General features: G+C 43.4%; 1 protein-coding gene across 1 annotated transcript in view; it reads left to right on the forward strand.

Annotated features, from left to right (window-relative positions):
* Window positions 1-17,930, forward strand: part of SNTG2 (syntrophin gamma 2) — a 374,015-nt gene that overhangs the window by 206,755 nt on the left and 149,330 nt on the right. Inside the window, exons 7-8 of the mRNA XM_023192643.1 lie at window positions 1,855-1,942; window positions 8,148-8,239. Of these exons, the coding sequence (XP_023048411.1) occupies window positions 1,855-1,942; window positions 8,148-8,239 (180 nt within the window). The remainder of the gene's footprint in view (window positions 1-1,854; window positions 1,943-8,147; window positions 8,240-17,930) is intronic.

A 17,930-nucleotide genomic window follows, 5' to 3' on the forward strand; every position in this document is an offset into this window, starting at 1 on the left:
GGCCTGTGAAGCCTCCCAACAGGAAGTGAGTGTGTGAAGCATCCCAACAGGAAGCGGGCCTGTGAAGCCTCCCAACAGGAAGTGGGCATGGGAAGCCTCCCAACAGGAAGTGGGCGTGTGAAACCTCCCAACAGGAGGTGGGCATGTGAGGTCTCCCAACAGGAAGTGGGTATGTGAGGCCTCCCAACAGGCAGTGGGCAGCGTATGAAGCCTGCCAACAGCACCTGCGACCTGGAGGCCTTCAGCACAGGGTCACCAGCCACATGGAAGTGGACGAGGGGAGGGAGAAGAAAGGATGTTGAAAATGCTCAGTGGCATTAGGGGAGCGTTTCTGCAGTTCTGCTGTTTCCAGTCTGGAGTTTTTAGTGGGATTTCATGAGGTAAAAGGGACAAGGCTGTCCTATGAGGTCAAGATCTATGTGAAAGCACTGACATATGTAAGGTTGTCCACAGGCATGGCTGGGGTGGGGTGGCTCAGAGGGCCAGGAGGGAGCACCAGTGGTAGAGGTAGACCGGCCATGCCGGATGGAAGTGTCCTCGGGTGAAATAGGAAGGCATTTATGTTGGATCTCAGGCCATGGGAACTTTCAAACTTTCTAAATCCAGTCTTCAAAACCTACCCAAGCTACACCAAGGGTCTTAGGGAGCTGTGCAGAACTATAGTCCTCCAGGTAGGCAATGACGGGCATAGAAAGTGACTGAAGAAATGAGGAGGAAAGGTCAGAGGGAGCGATGAAGTAGGGCAGGAACCTGCCCAAACTGTGGGTAGGCTTTACGTAGAGGAGAGAGCAAGGTGGGTTACGCCTGGCCTAGGAGGATGAAGTGAGGTAGGGACCTGCCCACTGTGGGCAGGCTCTGTGTGGAGGAGAGGGCGGGGTGGGATACGCCTGCCCTAGGAGCGTGAAGTAGGGCAGGAACCTGCTCAGACTGTGGACAGGCTCCATGTAGAGGAGAGGGTGAGGTGGGCTATGCCTGGCCTAGGAGGATGAAGTAGGGCAGGAACCTGCTCGGACTGTGGACAGGCTCCATGTAGAGGAGAGGGCGGGGTGGGATACGCCTGGCCTAGGAGGATGAAGTGTGTTAGGAACCTGCCCAAACTGTTGGCAGGCCCTGTGTAGAGGAGAGGGCGGGGTGGGCTACGCCTGGCCTCAGAGGAGGAGGACATGGCAAAGCAAGGTTATGCATGATGGGAAGACACAGGTGCAGGTGCAGTGAATTCTGACACACACAGCTTTGTAGCATCTAGACTTTCAGTGTCTCAGTCAGATTTAAACAATGGCAAATACATTGTGCACAAAAAGCTGATTTTAGATGCTGTGTTGAAACATACGGGATTGTATGTGAGGTGACTAAAACAGTGAGTATAATTTGAAGTTTCAGCACAGAACTAAGTTCCATCCTTTTGAAATGATAGCCACTAATTTCCTGAGAACTAAAGCATCATTTAAATCTTTAAATTCATATTTGTGGTCTGTTGTGCCACAGTTAATCCATGTTTTGCCAGTGACTGAACACTGGGTGTTTGTAGTAACACACTGATTTCTCCAAGGGTATTATTTTCTGGTGGATTGCGTTCATAGGGATGCAGAGAGCCTGGTGTTGTGGATGATATGGGCAGACCCCTGCTCACTCATGCACTTGTTTACGCAGATAGACTGTGGGAGGCAGGTGGCCTCGGAGGTGATAACCACTCTTTCTTTACTCCAGCTGAAGCCCACAAAGTTCTCCGTGTTTCAGAGGTAGCTATGAACTTTGAATTCTCGGGAAACAGGAGAGGCAGAGAGATTTTATTTTTTTAATTCTGTGTCTGGTTCTTTTGTGGTGGTAAAGTAGCTATTTTTGTCATATTGACAGGTGCATCTTCTGAGAAATGCTGGCGACGAAGTTACCATCACTGTTGAGTATCTCAGGGAAGCGCCGGCGTTTCTGAAGCTCCCATTAGGTAAGTGGGAAGAGGAGAAATTCCAGGGTGCTGGAGAAATTCCTTTTTTGCCACATTATTTATCCAAATGCTACCGCACGGACTGGGATATTAATCATTTCCTGAGCGTGCATTCAGAGAGAAGAAAAGTATAGGCAGGCACCGTGGCGTTACGTATTCCCATGACGTATGTTTTAACACATCCACGGGCTTTTTTTAAAGGAAGTGTTATCAGACCATGCTTCTCGTCACTTAACTACATGGTTCTTCCTTCGTGCAAACTCACCGTGATTGTATTTATCTATATGTTAACATACAAGCAAAGTTTACATTTGAAATACCTACGTTGACCTGAGAAATTTTCAGTGCAAAAATTGAAAATAATGGTAAATTTATGCTATGAAGGCCCTGACATATTTTGGCACAAAGTTTGTAATCCTCTATTATACTTGAATTGTGACCCAATATGAAAGTGATGAACCCCAAATCTAGAAAAATGTTTTAGTGAAGATAGTTGTAACTTCTTCTAATGTCATTCATCTGTCGTGGCTTTATAAAGGTTGGAGTCACCACCGTTCCTTTGATTTAGCAGAGGGCATCGCTGCCCTCTCTTCGTGGGTAATCAGGAAAGGCCTTGAAGGCAAGGCCCAGGCTCCCCTGAAGTCGACATCTGCTGGTGGCTAAAACCCCCTGGCATCCGACATGGAATGAGGACCTCCCGCCGAGCTGACAGCCGGGTTCCTTCCCATGGGGGCTGGTGGTCTGTCCTTCCTGCCTCTGTCTCATGGGAAGGAGCGGCTTCCCTCCCTGGGGGTCGTACTGGCTGTTTTACTTTCTCTCTCTCTTCCATTGATGTCCCCTTTGTCAATGCCTTCCTTTCTCTCCTGCCCCGAGTGGCCCGGCTGCAGCTCTCAGGCACATGAGTTGTTGAGTTCTGATCATGCATTGTGTGTTTCACTGATACAGGACGGGGGCAGGGAAGTGCTGGGAGGAGAAGGGCGGGTCCCTGTCGAGGGCTCCACCCCCAGGCCTGTGCCCATGGACCTAAGTGAGGACAGGCACTCCTGTTCTTGCACCCAAATGTTGCATTTTCCAATACCACCCTGGCCCACCACGCCCCCATCCTGTGCCTAAAACAACCCCGAGACCCTAGTGGGCAGAGACACAAGTGGCTGGACGTCGAGAAGAACAGAGGAGTGGGAGAGCATGCTGACGGGCATCAGCAGACACTGGCAGGCTATCGACTGGCAGAATGATGTGGAGTTTGGCTGGGGTGGTTGGAAGACACTCCAGGAGAAAACCACCTTGCCACTCCAGGCCCCTTCTGACTCTCCATCTATCTTCGGAGAACTGCCACCACTCCATCAAACCTTGTGCCAACCCTCCAAGCCCACGTGGGATCCAATTCTTCAGGTACGCTAAGGCAGGAACCCCGGGATACAGAAAGCCCTTTGCCCTTGTGATAAGGCAGAGGGTCTAATTGAGCTTATTAACACAAGCCGCCTACAGACGGCAGAACTAAAGCCTGGAAGCCGCCTGCAGACGGCAGGAGTGAAGCCTACAAGCCGCCTATAGATGGCAGAAGTAAAGCCTGGAAGCCACCTGCAGACAGCAGAACTAAAAGAACACCCTGGAACACACACTCCCAGTGGGGCTTCAGGATCTGGAAACATCCACCCCTACATGCTGCCATGGGGTGAGAGCCCCAAAGCCTGCCCATCTCTATGGCACCCCTGCCACAGGTGTGAGCAGCAGGGCATGGAAGAGGCGAGCACTCTGCCATCACAAGCCCTGCAAGGGGGACACGTGAACTTTTCCTGTGTCAGCATTTGATCAAAAGCATCATTAGACTCATAGCGTGACTTCTGCTTTCATCTTCCTGAGCAACCAGGAACAAATCACTTTCAGCAACTCCATTTTTCCCATCGATCACAGTAGGATAACTATGCTATTCACAATCTTAGGAAAATCGATCTTGTTGCCGTTGTACTAAACATGGATCAGTAAGATTCACTGCATGCCCTGCCATCCTCAGAGACCACTCCCTCTGCTAGACGGAGCCACGGGAGCATGGATGAGGACCTGGAGGGTTCTTGAGGAAAAGAGTAAGGGGTGCTGAGAGGCTGTGCGTGAGAAAGGCGAACATTCCCAGGGCGGTAGAGGCAGAACATGTTAGAAGTCGGGCAAAAGTTCAAGGGAGCGAAATGTCACACGTGGCACAGTGGTGCACCCCCTGGAGTTTTGAGAAATGTTGCTGTGAATCAGGAAGCGGGTGGACGTGATGAGAGCTGCACAGAAGTTCCTGGAGCCAGCAGGGAGACTCGGGTGTCAGACACACATCACGAGGCCCAGCAGTGAGCTCGGATGGGGGAGGAGGACTCACTTGCGAGGGGGCAGCCTGAGTGTCTGAGGATTCTGTAGCAGCTGTGACCATACAGGCTCACCAAGGAAGAAACTAAGACATTTCATAGATTTTTGCCAGAAAGAAAAGAAGATAGTGACTTGGACAGGCGGAGCTGGCACAGATAAAGGAGGAGACAGACGGAAAGCAGGGGATGCTTTCTGGTGTTGCCAAGTGGGAGTGGGAGCCGGAGGACGCGCACCCTGGGGCCGTTCCTGACTTCTCTCTTGGGCAGGGTGACTTCACAGGCAGAGTGAGATGGGTGCTGCGTCTGAACCAGCTTCCCCGGCTGCTGTTGAAACAGCAGAATTTAAGCAACAGCAGCAGCAACACTGCAACAGCAAGCAGATCACAGAGGAAGTGCCCCAGGCGGAGGTTTCCACCCTGCGCCCCTGCTTAGAGATAGCACCGAGCCTGTATTTCACTCTGAGGATGGGCAGCTCTTGCAATTCTGGTGCCTCTGTCGAGATTCACATCCTGACTTCTGTCCGTGGGCTCCGCTGAAACCCGCAGGCTCCGGAGCCAGTTGCCGGTGACCCGGTGACTTCTGTGAGCGTTGCTGCCCACGTCCTGAGCAGGGCTGTGCTGACTCTAACTGCTCTGCCTGGCCGGGCCCGGCTGCACCGACCACCCCACAGGTCACCGGGCACATGCAGGAAAGGGCAGCCTGGGGCGCAGATCACGTAGGCCAGGGGTGCTGCATCCCCATTAATTCAGTAAGTGTCTATTCTCCTTTTTATTTCATTCTTTACAATAAAAAATGTTAACATCTTAGTACCATAACGATTTAAGCACAGCAGCCGTAATCTCTCCATAAATTCAGGTGAAACGTCCTCTGCTGAATTCACACCGTGAAGGTAAAATTGCAGTGCCCGAGCAGGCTTCACTTTCTGACTGCAGAGCAGCCCCAGCGAGTGGGGAAAGGGAGTATCATAGCAGATCTGTGCGGAAAATGTCCAGCTTCCACATTCTAAAACGTTTATCAAAGAGAAAATAAATAGCCGTTTCAGACTGAGTCAAAGTAGGCTTTTATTTTTCACAAGTCAGGCTCTTGGTCTTTTTATAAAGATAAATTCATACAACACAAAATTCACTGTTGTAAAGTAACACGTCAGCAATTTTAAGTATTTCACTGTGTTGGAGAGGCATTGCCACTATCTAATTCCAGAACATTTCCATCATCCCCAAAATAAACCCTGTCCCAATTAGCAGTCAGTCCCGATTCTCCCCACCCCAGCCCGCGGCAGCCGGGAATCTCCTTCCTGTTTCTGTGGATTTGCCTGCTCTGGACGTTTTCTGTGAATGGATCCCGCAATGGGGAGCCTTTGTGTCTGACGTCCTCCCTCAGTGTAGTTTCCGAGTCAGCCCCCAATGTCGCAGCATCGGTGCTGCCTTCTTCCAGCTGAACAGCATCTCTCATAGGGAATTTGTCTGTGTATATGGACCCATGTACATACCCTTTCATCAGCTGATGGGCGTTTGTCTTGCTTCCGTTTGGGGGATGTTGTGAATTTTACCGCCATGAGCCTCTGTGAGTGTGTTTTTCTTCAGAGATGCTTTACCTCCCACCGAGTGGATGCTGCTGACTGGAATTGCTGAGTCCTCTGGTGATTCTAGGCTCAGCTTTTTGAGTGGCTGCCAAAGTATTTTCCACAGCAGCCACACCATTTTACCTTCCAACCAGCATTGCCTGAGGGTAACCTAAGCAGTTTTGATAGGTTAGGGTTAGTTTTTTCCAAGATTAGGTGTTTTAATAAACATTGATCATATACTATATGTTTTCTAATACGATTGTTTATTTTTGACACCAACTAAATCCATTTTTATTGAGAATTCCTGATATTGGGTTTTTTAAAAATAATAGACTTTTATTTGTGATAGAAGAAAGATATTATAACTATTCACATTTCTGTTCTGGGATATGGATGACAAGATACCCATTCATCAGAAATAAATTTATAGAAATTTAGAGTGTAAGTGTGACTGTCAAATGTAAATTTATTGACTATTTCCCTGTTTGCTCATTCAGTCCATGGAAACTTGGATCTGCTGCTATTAGCCGTGTGTCTCCTTTGTCTACAGCATGGACTTTGGGATGTTAGAAGATTGCAGTCATTAAAAATATTTTGATTTTCCTCTCAAATTACTGATACGGTGATTATGGATATAAACTAACAGGCATTGGGAAAGAGTTTCAAATAAATACCAGTGAAATGTGCTTCTGAACGCTAAAGGGCAGATTCGGGCGCTGTCTCAGCAACGACCCAATGACACGCCCTGGGTGCTGTGTGGAGCAGAAGGCTGGTCCACAGCAGAGTCTTCACCAGACAGTAAACAGTGGTCAATGAAAAAGGAAAGTTCCTCATCTAGTAAAATTGACAACTACCCTTTAAACAAAGCTAAGCAGCTCTTATTTCCCCCAGAGTTCTCAAAGTTTCTCAATATCTTAATTTTCATGAAGGAATATGGTATGAAGTGTTTTCTGAAAATATGAGTCTTTGTAGATATCATACAGCTGGACAAAGGATAACAGCAAGCCATGTTAACTCACTGAACGTTGCATGTCACATTTGCAGAGGCAGATTGGAGGTCAGAGGGTCTTGAGCCTCCGAGCCATATCGCGTTCCTGTCTGCACCAAGTGAGGCTGGTGGTCACATTATGACTTTCCATATGTGATGACGATTGATCTTCACTTTAATCCCAGGAAGCAGACGGCACAACAGGGCATCCCAAATACAAATGCACGGAGCTGTGTCCACCAGGCTTTCTTCAGCTTCACAGGGGTCTTTCCTGCAAGAGGCCAGTGTGCCAGTTCAAGCCTCCATTCTGCAACAGCATCACATGGTTGTGAGGATTGATGGCTGGCTGGTGACAGGTCCTCCTGCTAGTGCTGTTCTCAGTGCTTCTTTCCTCTTTCCAGGCACTCAGGTGATCTAACCACAGGGCCTGGTCTCCACTCATGGATGCATCAAAGGCTCCTTTCTCCGTGCTGGGAGGCCTCTGTTCCAGCTGGCTGGGAATCTAGCATGGTCAGGCTACTGTGTTTACGGATCTGTCTTTACGTGGCAATACCACAGAAATGCTGGGGGCTGAAACACTAAGCCACATGGGAGCAGCCCACTCTTATAGTCCAGCCTGAAGATGTTGGTGGGAAGGGCAATAAAGGAACAAATACAGCCTTTCTCCCTGAGCTGTTCCCAGGACTTTGGAAATGGCATGAAAGCGCTCTGAGTCCCCTGGGTAATCCATGCAGCGTGAAGATCTATGAACTGGCTTGCGTCTGTTTAGCGGGTGTAAGCTCTGGTTGCACGAGCCTGTATTTCCAGGGAAGTGATGTTATGAGCACCTGTTTTACCTGTAATGTGCTAAGTGCTTTGAGTGTGAGCTTTTGAATATCGTCTCCGGGAAAAAAACCTTTTGAGTGGCCTGATACGATCATCTCCTTTCAAAAGAGAACACCAAGATCACAGAAGGCGCCTCGTGCTGACCACTCCAGGGGGGCGTGTTGACAGGGAGGGCCTGGGCTGCCAGGGGCACACCTTCCCGATGCTGTCCCTCCACCCTGGGGAGCCCTCACGGGAGCCGGCAGTGGTTCCTCCCCTCAATCTGAGGTCAGATCTTGGTGAGGAAACCATATCACGGCAGGAAGGTGAGAGGCCACTGGGGATGACCCAACCCGTAACTGGGCATCAGCTTCTCTGAGAGTGACCAGGCATTTTGGCGCTGGTGACTTCCCATGCAGAGGTAGAACTGAAGTCACTGCGTGGTCACAGTGTGCTTTGTCGAGGCACCAATTGGAAGGAACTTCTCTTGTTTTGCTGCAGAGTCCCCAGGGCCATCCAGCGACCACAGCAGTGGGGCCTCCTCTCCCCTCTTTGACAGCGGTTTGCATCTGAACGGAAACTCCAGCAACACAGTAAGCATATAGATTCTCATTAAACTCTATTTTAACAGAAATGTCAGCAGCCCAGAGATAATCTCTAGACAGAATTAAAAAGATACTGTGCTGCCCAGTGAAGATAATTGTGGTGGTTTGAGAGGAAATACTTAGAACACAGATTCAAGGTGCTGTTCTGTTGACATTTACTCCCATGTGGGACCCCTCATGATTGCATTATAGGATATTTTAAGCTCATAATTCACAGCATCTCAGTGAACAGGCAAGAATACTTTGAGTCCTGCCTCTGACTTACATATCACTGTGACTGTAGGAAGGATTCAGGTTATTTTTAGGAAACTTCTGTGAGACTCCCATGAATTTCTTAACAGAAAATACCTAAGGAGGTATAAACACTGTATAATGCAGTGAGTTTTAATCACATTCCAAATATCCACCCTCCCAAGGAAACCAGACTTGAGCAAAAGGAGAACCTGCAGCTCTCTGGGCATGGGGCTTGCACCCTCCTCCCTCAGAAGCCTGAACTCTGACTCCCACAGGGTGACCTGTGAGCTGCACCCCACGGGGAATTCATCATCCACAGAGGCATTAGTGCATGAGAAATGTAGAATCCTGTAAGCAGTTTGAAAAAATGTTTTATTATAAATCATTCCAGTCACATCATCAAAATGACCAGATACTTCATACACATGGAGAACGTAGAGAAAAATATTCATGTTTGTACAATCTTTAAGATGTCTGACTACTCCATTTCTAACCAATTAATTGAGCTTTTGATAATTAAAAATTGCATTTAGACTCAGTGTCAGTTATGAAGCAAAATAATAAAACAAATGCCCGTGAAATTGCAGTTCTCATCAATAATTAGAGTATTGTCCCTAGCTTTTCATCTGTGCACTCTTCCATACTCCATTTTCTGGCCTGCCCAGAGATATAAGACATCCTGATTTTTGTGTTTGTCATTCTCTTGATTTAAAAAAGTTTTATCTGTAAATATATAATTTCATTTTATTGCAAGGCTTATAAAATATTATTCTGCCATAGTCTTCTGAGATTTGCATGTTTACTTACTGTTTGTTTCTATGAGGTTTTTTGCTGTATGATATTTCACTACAGTTTATTTATCCATTGTCAGTTGCCCGTGGACACTTGGCTTTTGTTTGTTTGTTTTCCTAGTTTATCATCATTAAAACCACCACAGCCATAAAGATACTTGTAAATGTCTCTTGGCTATTCTATAAGGTAGAATTTCTGAGTGCTAGATTATGCCAGGATGTTCTATTTTCAAAATAACAGCACGTTTTCTACAAAAGTGGCTGTGCAGTTTATATTCCCACAGTTCTGGGGAATTCCAGTTGAGCCACAACCTCTCCAGTGCTAGGTAATTTTTGACTTAATATTCAAAGTACAGTAGCTGTAAAATTGTTCTCTCTCTGGGACTCTATTTCATTTCCATCATTACTAATGAGTTTTATTTACTTTTCCTATTTGTATTTTTCTTTGGCTTTTCCTCTTCTGTGAAATGCTATTCATCTCTTTGGCCCATTTACCATTAAGGTGATCTTTTTTCTTACAAATCTATTGAAATGTTTAATATATACTTGGTAATAATATTTTGGTGGTAATGGGTTAAAAATCTCTTCCTGCAGCTGATAACTTGTCTTTTTCATTTTGTTTGTGCTATCTTTTGTGGTTTTAGGATCTTGTTCAAGAAATCTTTCTTATCCTAAGTTCATAAAGATATTTCCTTATATTTTCCTCTAAATATTGTTAATGTTTGCTTTTCACATTAGGTCTCTAAATTCCATGAGATCTATTTTTGTGAAACCTGTGCAAGGTAGAGTTCCAGGTGCATTTCTGTGGATAACCAGTTGTCTCAACACTGTTTCTGGGTGATCTGCAATGCCACGGCTCACATGTAACCAGCGCCATGAGCACAGGCGTGTGCTGCTGAGACCTCTGTTGTATTCTGATGGTCAGTATCAACGGCAATATCACACTATGTAATTACTAGGTATTTATAATCAATTTGTGTCATCTGTAGGCCTTGCCCTCTTGCCACCTCCTAACTCACTCTATTTTTTCCATCCTCTCTCTTTCTTTGTTTTTTCTTGTGAATTTCAATAGCTCTTGATCTGATTCTACAAAAAAACAGTGTTGGGATTTTGACTGTAATCACCAGATTTACTGGGAAGAATCAAACCTTTCTGACTCACCTTTCCTGCTTATGGAAAGCATATTTATTTGTGCTATCTTTGAATTAATACTGCTCCATTTCTTTCCATATTCTTTAATATTTTCCTACGGAGTCTCTCAAGAGGATTATACAATTCCATTTGTCTGCAACACCCCGTCCCCCAAGCCAGCACCGTCCAGCAGGGAGAAACTGTCCTTTCTGTGCAGTGTCCTCAGGGTTTTTCTCCCACTGTGTGGCTGTAGCTTTTTGAGTGGACTCTAAACTCTTCCTGGAAGGAGACATAGAGCATGAGGCGTGATTCGGTGTCATTCCAGGAAAGGTCAGACAGTCTGTGCGGCTCTGGTAAGCGCCATGGAAAAGTAACATGACAGCGACGTTGAAGGGAGGCTGCCTGGTTTTCCTGGTTCTCCCAGTCCTCCCAGTTCTCCCGACTCTCCTGGTTCTTCAGGCTTTGGTGGATATGATCCTCGTGTCAACGAGTAATTGAGGAATTATGGAAGGGACATGGGTAAAGTGACTAGCCTAATGCTTAGAATATGTCATCTTCAGACATCCTCATCCTCCTTATCAGCAAGAGAAAGAGAAAAGTGCTGAACTTAAAAGTCTTTGTAGTTATTCATATGGTTAGCTCAGCTCCAGAATAAAGCATCATCAGGTTATTTAAACTCATTACAGAGAATCTGAATTGCAGAGTTTTAAAATAGTTTTAAGATGTTCTTTTTAGAAGGCTATCAAGACTCAATATTGAGGCCTACCTGAGGGTGAAGGGTGGGAGGAGGGAGAGGATCAGAAAAAATAACTATCTGGTATCAGTATTAATACCTGGGTAAAGAAATAACCCGTCTAACAAGCCCCCATTACACCAATTTACCTATATAACAAACCTGCACATGCACCCCGAACCTAAAATAAAGTTTGGTTTTTTTAAAGAAAAACTTAAAAAATTGGCAAATGGTATCTAATTAAACTAAAGAGCTTCTGCACAGCAAAAGCAACTATCATCAGATTGAACAGGCAAGTTACAAAGTGGGAGAAAATTTTTGCAATCTATCTGTCTGACAAAGGTCTAATATCTAGAATCTACAAGGGACTTAAACAAATTTACAAGAAAAAAAAGACATTAAATGTGGGCAAAGGACATGAACAGATACATCGCAAAAGAAGACATTCATGTGGCCAACAAACAGATGAAAAAAGGCTCATCATTACTTATCCTCAGAGAAATGCAAATCAAAACCACGATGAGATACCATCTCAGGCCAGTCAGGATGGTGATCATTAAAAAGTCAGATGATGTCGAGGTTGCAGAGAAATAGGAACACTTTTTCACTGTTGGTGGGAATGTAAATTCATTCAACTGTTGTGGAAGATGGTGTGGTGATTCTGCAAAGGTCTAGAACCAGAAATACCATTTGACTCAGCAGTCCCATTACTGGGAATATACCGAAAGGAATGTAAATTATTCTGTTGCAACAATACATGCATGTGCATGTTAATTGCAGTACTAATCACAATTGTAAACACATGGTATCAACCCAAATGCCCACCAATGATAGACTGCATGAAGAAAATGTCATAGAGATACACCATAGAATACTATGCAGCCATAAAGAAGAACAAGAATATGCCCTTTGCAGGGACATGGATGGAGCTGAAGCCATTATCCTCATCAGAATAAGGCAGGAACCGAAACGCAAACGCCACATGTCCTCACTTATAAGTGGGAACTGAACTATGAGAACACATGGACACAGGGAGGGGAACAACACACACCGGGGCCTGGCAAGAGGTGGGGGCCCACGGCGGGAGGGGGAGCATCCAGAGAGAGTAGCTAATGGATGATGGGCTTAATACCTAGGAGATGGGTTGACAGGTGCAGCAAACCACCATGGCATGTGTTTACCAATGTAACAAAAGTGCACATCCTGCACCTGTACCCTAGAACTTAAAAATAAAAACTTTTTAAAAAAAACTTTAAAAGGAGCCAGAAGTTAAAAAGAAAATAATAGTAAAATTGACAACTTCTTTCTCAACAAAAACAAGAGAAGCTAGAGAAAATGAAATGACAACTTTAAAGTGTGAAAAAGAAATTCCTGTTTAAAATTCTATACCCAGCAAACATGCTTCAAAAGTGAAGAAACAAATACAATATTTTCTGACAAAAAAGAAATAATTGTTTCCAGTAGACCAGCACTTTCATTTTATTTTATTTTTTTGAAAAGGAAACTAAGCATACCCACATAGCCCTTCAAGTTGACATGCACTTCCTGATGTGATAAAAGGTTATTGGCACACTGCTGAATGAAAACAACATTTAAATAATTTCATTTTTGTAAATGTGCCACAAAAGATTAGCAGTAATTGCATGTGTTGTTAAATATGAGATAATTTTTATATTAACCATACTACTATATTGTTGGAATTTGGGACAATAAACACTTATTTTGTTGTTGTTCGTTAAAATTTTTAATTATATGATAAACACTCCTGGTATAATATCAAGGAAAAAAACATAGATGAAAATGTTTTAAAAGGCTCAAAATCCTGTGAGAATTTTAGAGACATTCTAATTGGTTTTCTGGATGGTACTTTAATAATCTGAAAGCCAATTTTCTGTGCAGTTAGTTGACCATTGGACCCTCTCTTGTAGAGATGATTTAAAGCATTGTGATTATTCTTTGCACTCAAGAGTATGTTTTATAGTACATAGCAAAGTGGTAATACTAGCATTGATAGTGTCTATGGACTGGAGAATAAAACAGATGGCACAATTCGTTTCTTGAAAGAGGTGAGTTGGAAACTTTCCAGACTCAAAGGATTTAAGCTGCTTTGATGGTTGCATTTCCAGACTTACCAGCTTCACTTTCATCCTCCCAGGACCAGGCCTGATGGAGCAAAAAGCAAAGTTTGTCATATTCAGAGCAGCCTTGTAATCAGAAGAAACCCAGAGGAATGGTTTCCATCTTTACAATCGGAAACCTCTGACCCCTGCTGCATTAGCAACCTCTTCCTCTAGAGGCGGGATAGGTGGTGTGTAACATTCTCTCTCTGTCCTGACAGCTGAAGTAATTCCCTGAGCTACCTTATATATTTGACAATTTTTCCATGTTATTATTTGAAGCTAAATTACTAACTACCTGCTTTCCCAGAAGTCACATTTCTCATTTCTTTCTCTTCTGCCTCCTAAAAGTTGAAGCTTGCGGAGAGCTTTTGTTTCTAGTTGCCACATATCCTCTCCCGGCATCTGAGTATGGCTCACGTAGTTTAAGATTCTAAGTTCCTGATTTATACTATGCCATTTTTGTCTCAAGAATCCTTACTAAACATTTATAATGAAGGAAAACTCCCACTCACATTAATGTCATGCATTAAGTGCAGAATCCGTTGCTCTCTCACCCATTGCTGAATCCATCGCTGCTTCTTTCCATCTTCTGCAAATTCTGTCCTGACTGGCTTGTTAATTGGTTGGTGTGCAGCTTTCCTTCAAAGGGTGCATAGAGGGCTGCCTCCCTGATGGTGTGCATGTGCAAAAATGCTTTTCCTCGCCTTGGGAGTTGGTGCTTTCACTCAGTGTTCTGGGTTCTTGGATTGCCAACCAGATCCTTTGAGAGGATTTAAAATGCCACCTATGGCTTCTGCTTTAGCTGTGCCTGTGCAAGTCTAATGTGGGACTCACTAATTTTCCTTTGTAAGAAACCTTTACCAAGAATGAATAAGGAGTTGCAGAGAACAAAATATTTCTGATAGTAAATCCCTGCTTTTCTAACTTAAAAATTTCAAAAAAAAAAAAACCTAATCAAAAAGACTCTGGTCATTGTAATTAAATGATTGAATCAAGAAGGGTCTAGGAAAAAAGTCTGAAAACAAAAATTACAGAAGGTATAAAAGAACAGATGAGAAACTTATAATTAGTAGTCACAAAAAAGAAAAGGCGGCTATAATAATAACAATAAATAAATAAAGTATTGAATCTGCAATCTGAGAGGAAAGATTGCCTCCCAGCAGAGATAGCGAACGACCTTGTACATGTAATTGAGGTACAAGGTGTCTGCAGTGAAGTGGGTGTCTCTGGAATGACAACTTAATAAACTTCACAGCATCTTTGTCAAGATACAGCATGTCTCCAGAACCTAGAAGTATTCCCCGCAAAAGTAATCACTATTTTTGTTTGTTTGCTTGTTTGAGACAGGGTCTCCCACTGTTTCCCAGCCTGGAGTGCAATGATGGGATCTGGGCTCACTGCAGCCTCAACTTCCCGGTCTCAAGTGATCCCCCCAACTCAGCCTCCCCAGTAGCTGGGACGATAGATGTGTGCCACCATGCCTAGATGACTTTTGTATCTTTTTTGTAAAGACAGAGTTTCACCATGTTGCCCAGGCTGGTCTTGAACTCCTGGGCTCAAGCAATCCTCCCTCCTTAGCCCCCTAAAGTGCTGGAATTACAGGCATGTGCCATGGCACCTAGCCTACTCACTGTTTTGACCTCTATAACCATAGATTCATTTTGCCTGTGTTTGAATTTCACATGAATGAGAGTCATACTCTTGTGTTTGACTTTGTTTGCTCAATATTGTGACATTTGTTTGCTCAGTATTATGACATTATATACAGCAGTATACTTTTTTATTTTTCATTGCTATCCAGTGTTCCACTGTATGCTCATAACATGTTTCCATCTAATCTAATGATGGTAGGCATTGGAGTTTTCTGATTGGGGCCTATTACATATAAAACCATTATGATCATTTGTGCACATGTCTTTTAGGGGACGTAGTACTCATTTTCTTTTGGGTGTATACTCAGGAGTGCAGTTGTAGGGTGATATGATACGTGTATGTACTTACCTTTAGCAGATTCTGCTTGGCAGTTTTTCAAACAAGTTGTACCAACTGACCACCAGCAGGGTGAAGTGTGAGAATTTCCGTCTCACATTCTCGCATCATGTCGTGTCATATACCTTCACCAGTAAGGCTGGACAGATGGAGAATAGTATTTCTTTAGTATCATCAACAAAATGGCACAACAGCAAGTTCAAAAAATTGATGGGAATTAGCAACTTTATGATGCAATCGGGGCATTTTATTTTTATTGTATATATTTATGTGTGTGTATACACATATAAAACAACTTAAAATATTTTCAGAAGCTATTTACACACTCTCAGTTCATGGAGTCTTTCTTTTTCAAAAACCTCAGATGCAAAAGGAATTTATTCTTGCTGAAGGAAAAATTAAGGAAACCTAGAGCATATAGTTATTCAAAAGAGGAAAGAAGTTAGCATTAAAAAATGAGTTTTTCCATGTATATCCATTTTTTTCTCAAACAAATATAAGGAAAAGTGCTTTCTACTTCTGGTAGTGTCTTAGAATAGCTGTTAGGAAGGGGCTGTCCCATGACAAAACCCTATTTCCTACAAAAAATATAAAATAGTTATTGCTTGGCTTGCAGAATTTCAGAGAGTTGAATGGAGATGAACTGAATGTGGAGTGTTGAGTGACAAGCCCTCAAGGATTGTGGGGACCACCCTGGGTCCTAATACTTCTATAGACCCCCAGTCCATTAGGAGACTAAGCCTGGGTCAGCAGTAGAAAGAAGGGATCAGAATTGGAGAATTCTACATTAATCCAGGAATTCAGGAACATGGCTAAGTTGATTCCAGCCCACAGCACAAGTAACTGAAAACGCATTTAATTTAGGCCCCAAAGTTATCCATAAATTAAGTTCAGCCAAATATGGGAACATCAACACATTTTGTCAAACATATAAGGGAAAATACTACATAGATGAGTGAGCAAAAAATAAAAATGAAAACAGTAGACTCAGGCAACTAAAACATATAGATTTTCAGACATTGAATATAAAATAACTATGATTACTGTCTTAGCCCATTATCACACTGCTATAAAGAAATACCCGATTGAGATAATCATGTGGTTCTTGTCTTTGGTTCTGTTGATATGCTGGATTACGTTGATTGATTTGCGAATGTTGAACCAGCCTTGCATCCCAGGGATGAAGCCCACTTGATCATGGTGGATAAGCTTTTTGATGTGCTGCTGAATCCAGTTTGCCAGTATTTTATTGAGGATTTTTGCATCGATGTTCATCAGGGAGATTGGTCTAAAATTCTCTTTTTTTGTTGTGTCTCTGCCAGGCTTTGGTATCAGGATGATGTTGGCCTCATAAAATGAGTTAGGGAGGATTCCCTCTTTTTCTATTGATTGGAATAGTTTCAGAAGGAATGGTACCAGCTCCTCCTTGTACCTCTGGTAGAATTCAGCTGTGAATCCATCTGGTCCTGGGCTTTTTTTGGTGGGTAGGCTATTAATTGTTGCCTCAATTTCAGAGGCTGCTATTGGTCTATTCAGGGATTCAACTTCTTCCTGGTTTAGTCTTGGAAGAGTGTAAGTGTCCAGGAAATTATCCATTTCTTCTAGATTTTCTAGTTGATTTGCATATGGGTGTTTATAGTATTCTGTGATGGTAGTTTGTATTTCTGTGGGGTCGGTGGTGATATCCCCTTTATCATTTTTTATTGCGTCTATTTGATTCCTCTCTCTTTTCTTCTTTATTAGCCTTGCTAGCAGTCTGTCAATTTTGTTGATCTTTTCAAAAAACCAACTCCTGGATTCATTGATTTTTTGGAGGGTTTTTTGTGTCTCTATCTCCTTCAGTTCTGCTCTGATCTTAGTTATTTCTTGCCTTCTGCTAGCTTTTGAATGTGTTTGCTCTTGCCTCTCTAGTTCTTTTAATTGTGATGTTAGAGTGTCAATTTTAGATCTTTCCTGCTTTCTCTTGTGGGCACTTAGTGCTATAAATTTCCCTCTACACACTGCTTTAAATGTGTCCCAGAGATTCTGGTATGTTGTATCTTTGTTCTCATTGGTTTCAAAGAACATCTTTATTTCTGCTTTCATTTCGTTATGTACCCAGTAGTCATTCAGGAGCAGGTTGTTCAGTTTCCATGTAGTTGAGCGGTTTTGATTGAGTTTCTTAGTCCTGAGTTCTAGTTTGATTGCACTGTGGTCAGAGAGACGGTTTGTTATAATTTCTGTTCTTTTACATTTGCTGAGGAGTGCTTTACTTCCAATTATGTGGTCAATTTTGGAATAAGTGTGATGTGGTGCTGAGAAGAATGTATATTCTGTTGACTTGGGGTGGAGAGTTCTATAGATTATCTCAATAGATGCAGAAAAGGCTTTTGACAAAATTCAACAGCCCTTCATGCTAAAAACGCTCAACAAATTCGGTATTGATGGAACGTACCTCAAAATAATAAGAGCTATTTATGACAAACCCACAGCTAATATCATACTGAATGGGCAAAAACTGGAAAAATTCCCTTTGAAAACTGGCACAAGACAGGGATGCCCTCTCTCACCACTCCTATTCAACATAGTGTTGGAAGTTCTGGCTGGGGCAATCAGGCAAGAGAAAGAAATCAAGGGTATTCAGTTAGGAAAAGAAGAAGTCAAATTGTCCCTGTTTGCAGATGACATGATTGTATATTTAG

Source organism: Piliocolobus tephrosceles, chromosome 15 (genome assembly GCF_002776525.5).
Source record: "Piliocolobus tephrosceles isolate RC106 chromosome 15, ASM277652v3, whole genome shotgun sequence".
Classification (NCBI taxonomy): Eukaryota; Metazoa; Chordata; class Mammalia; order Primates; family Cercopithecidae; genus Piliocolobus; species Piliocolobus tephrosceles.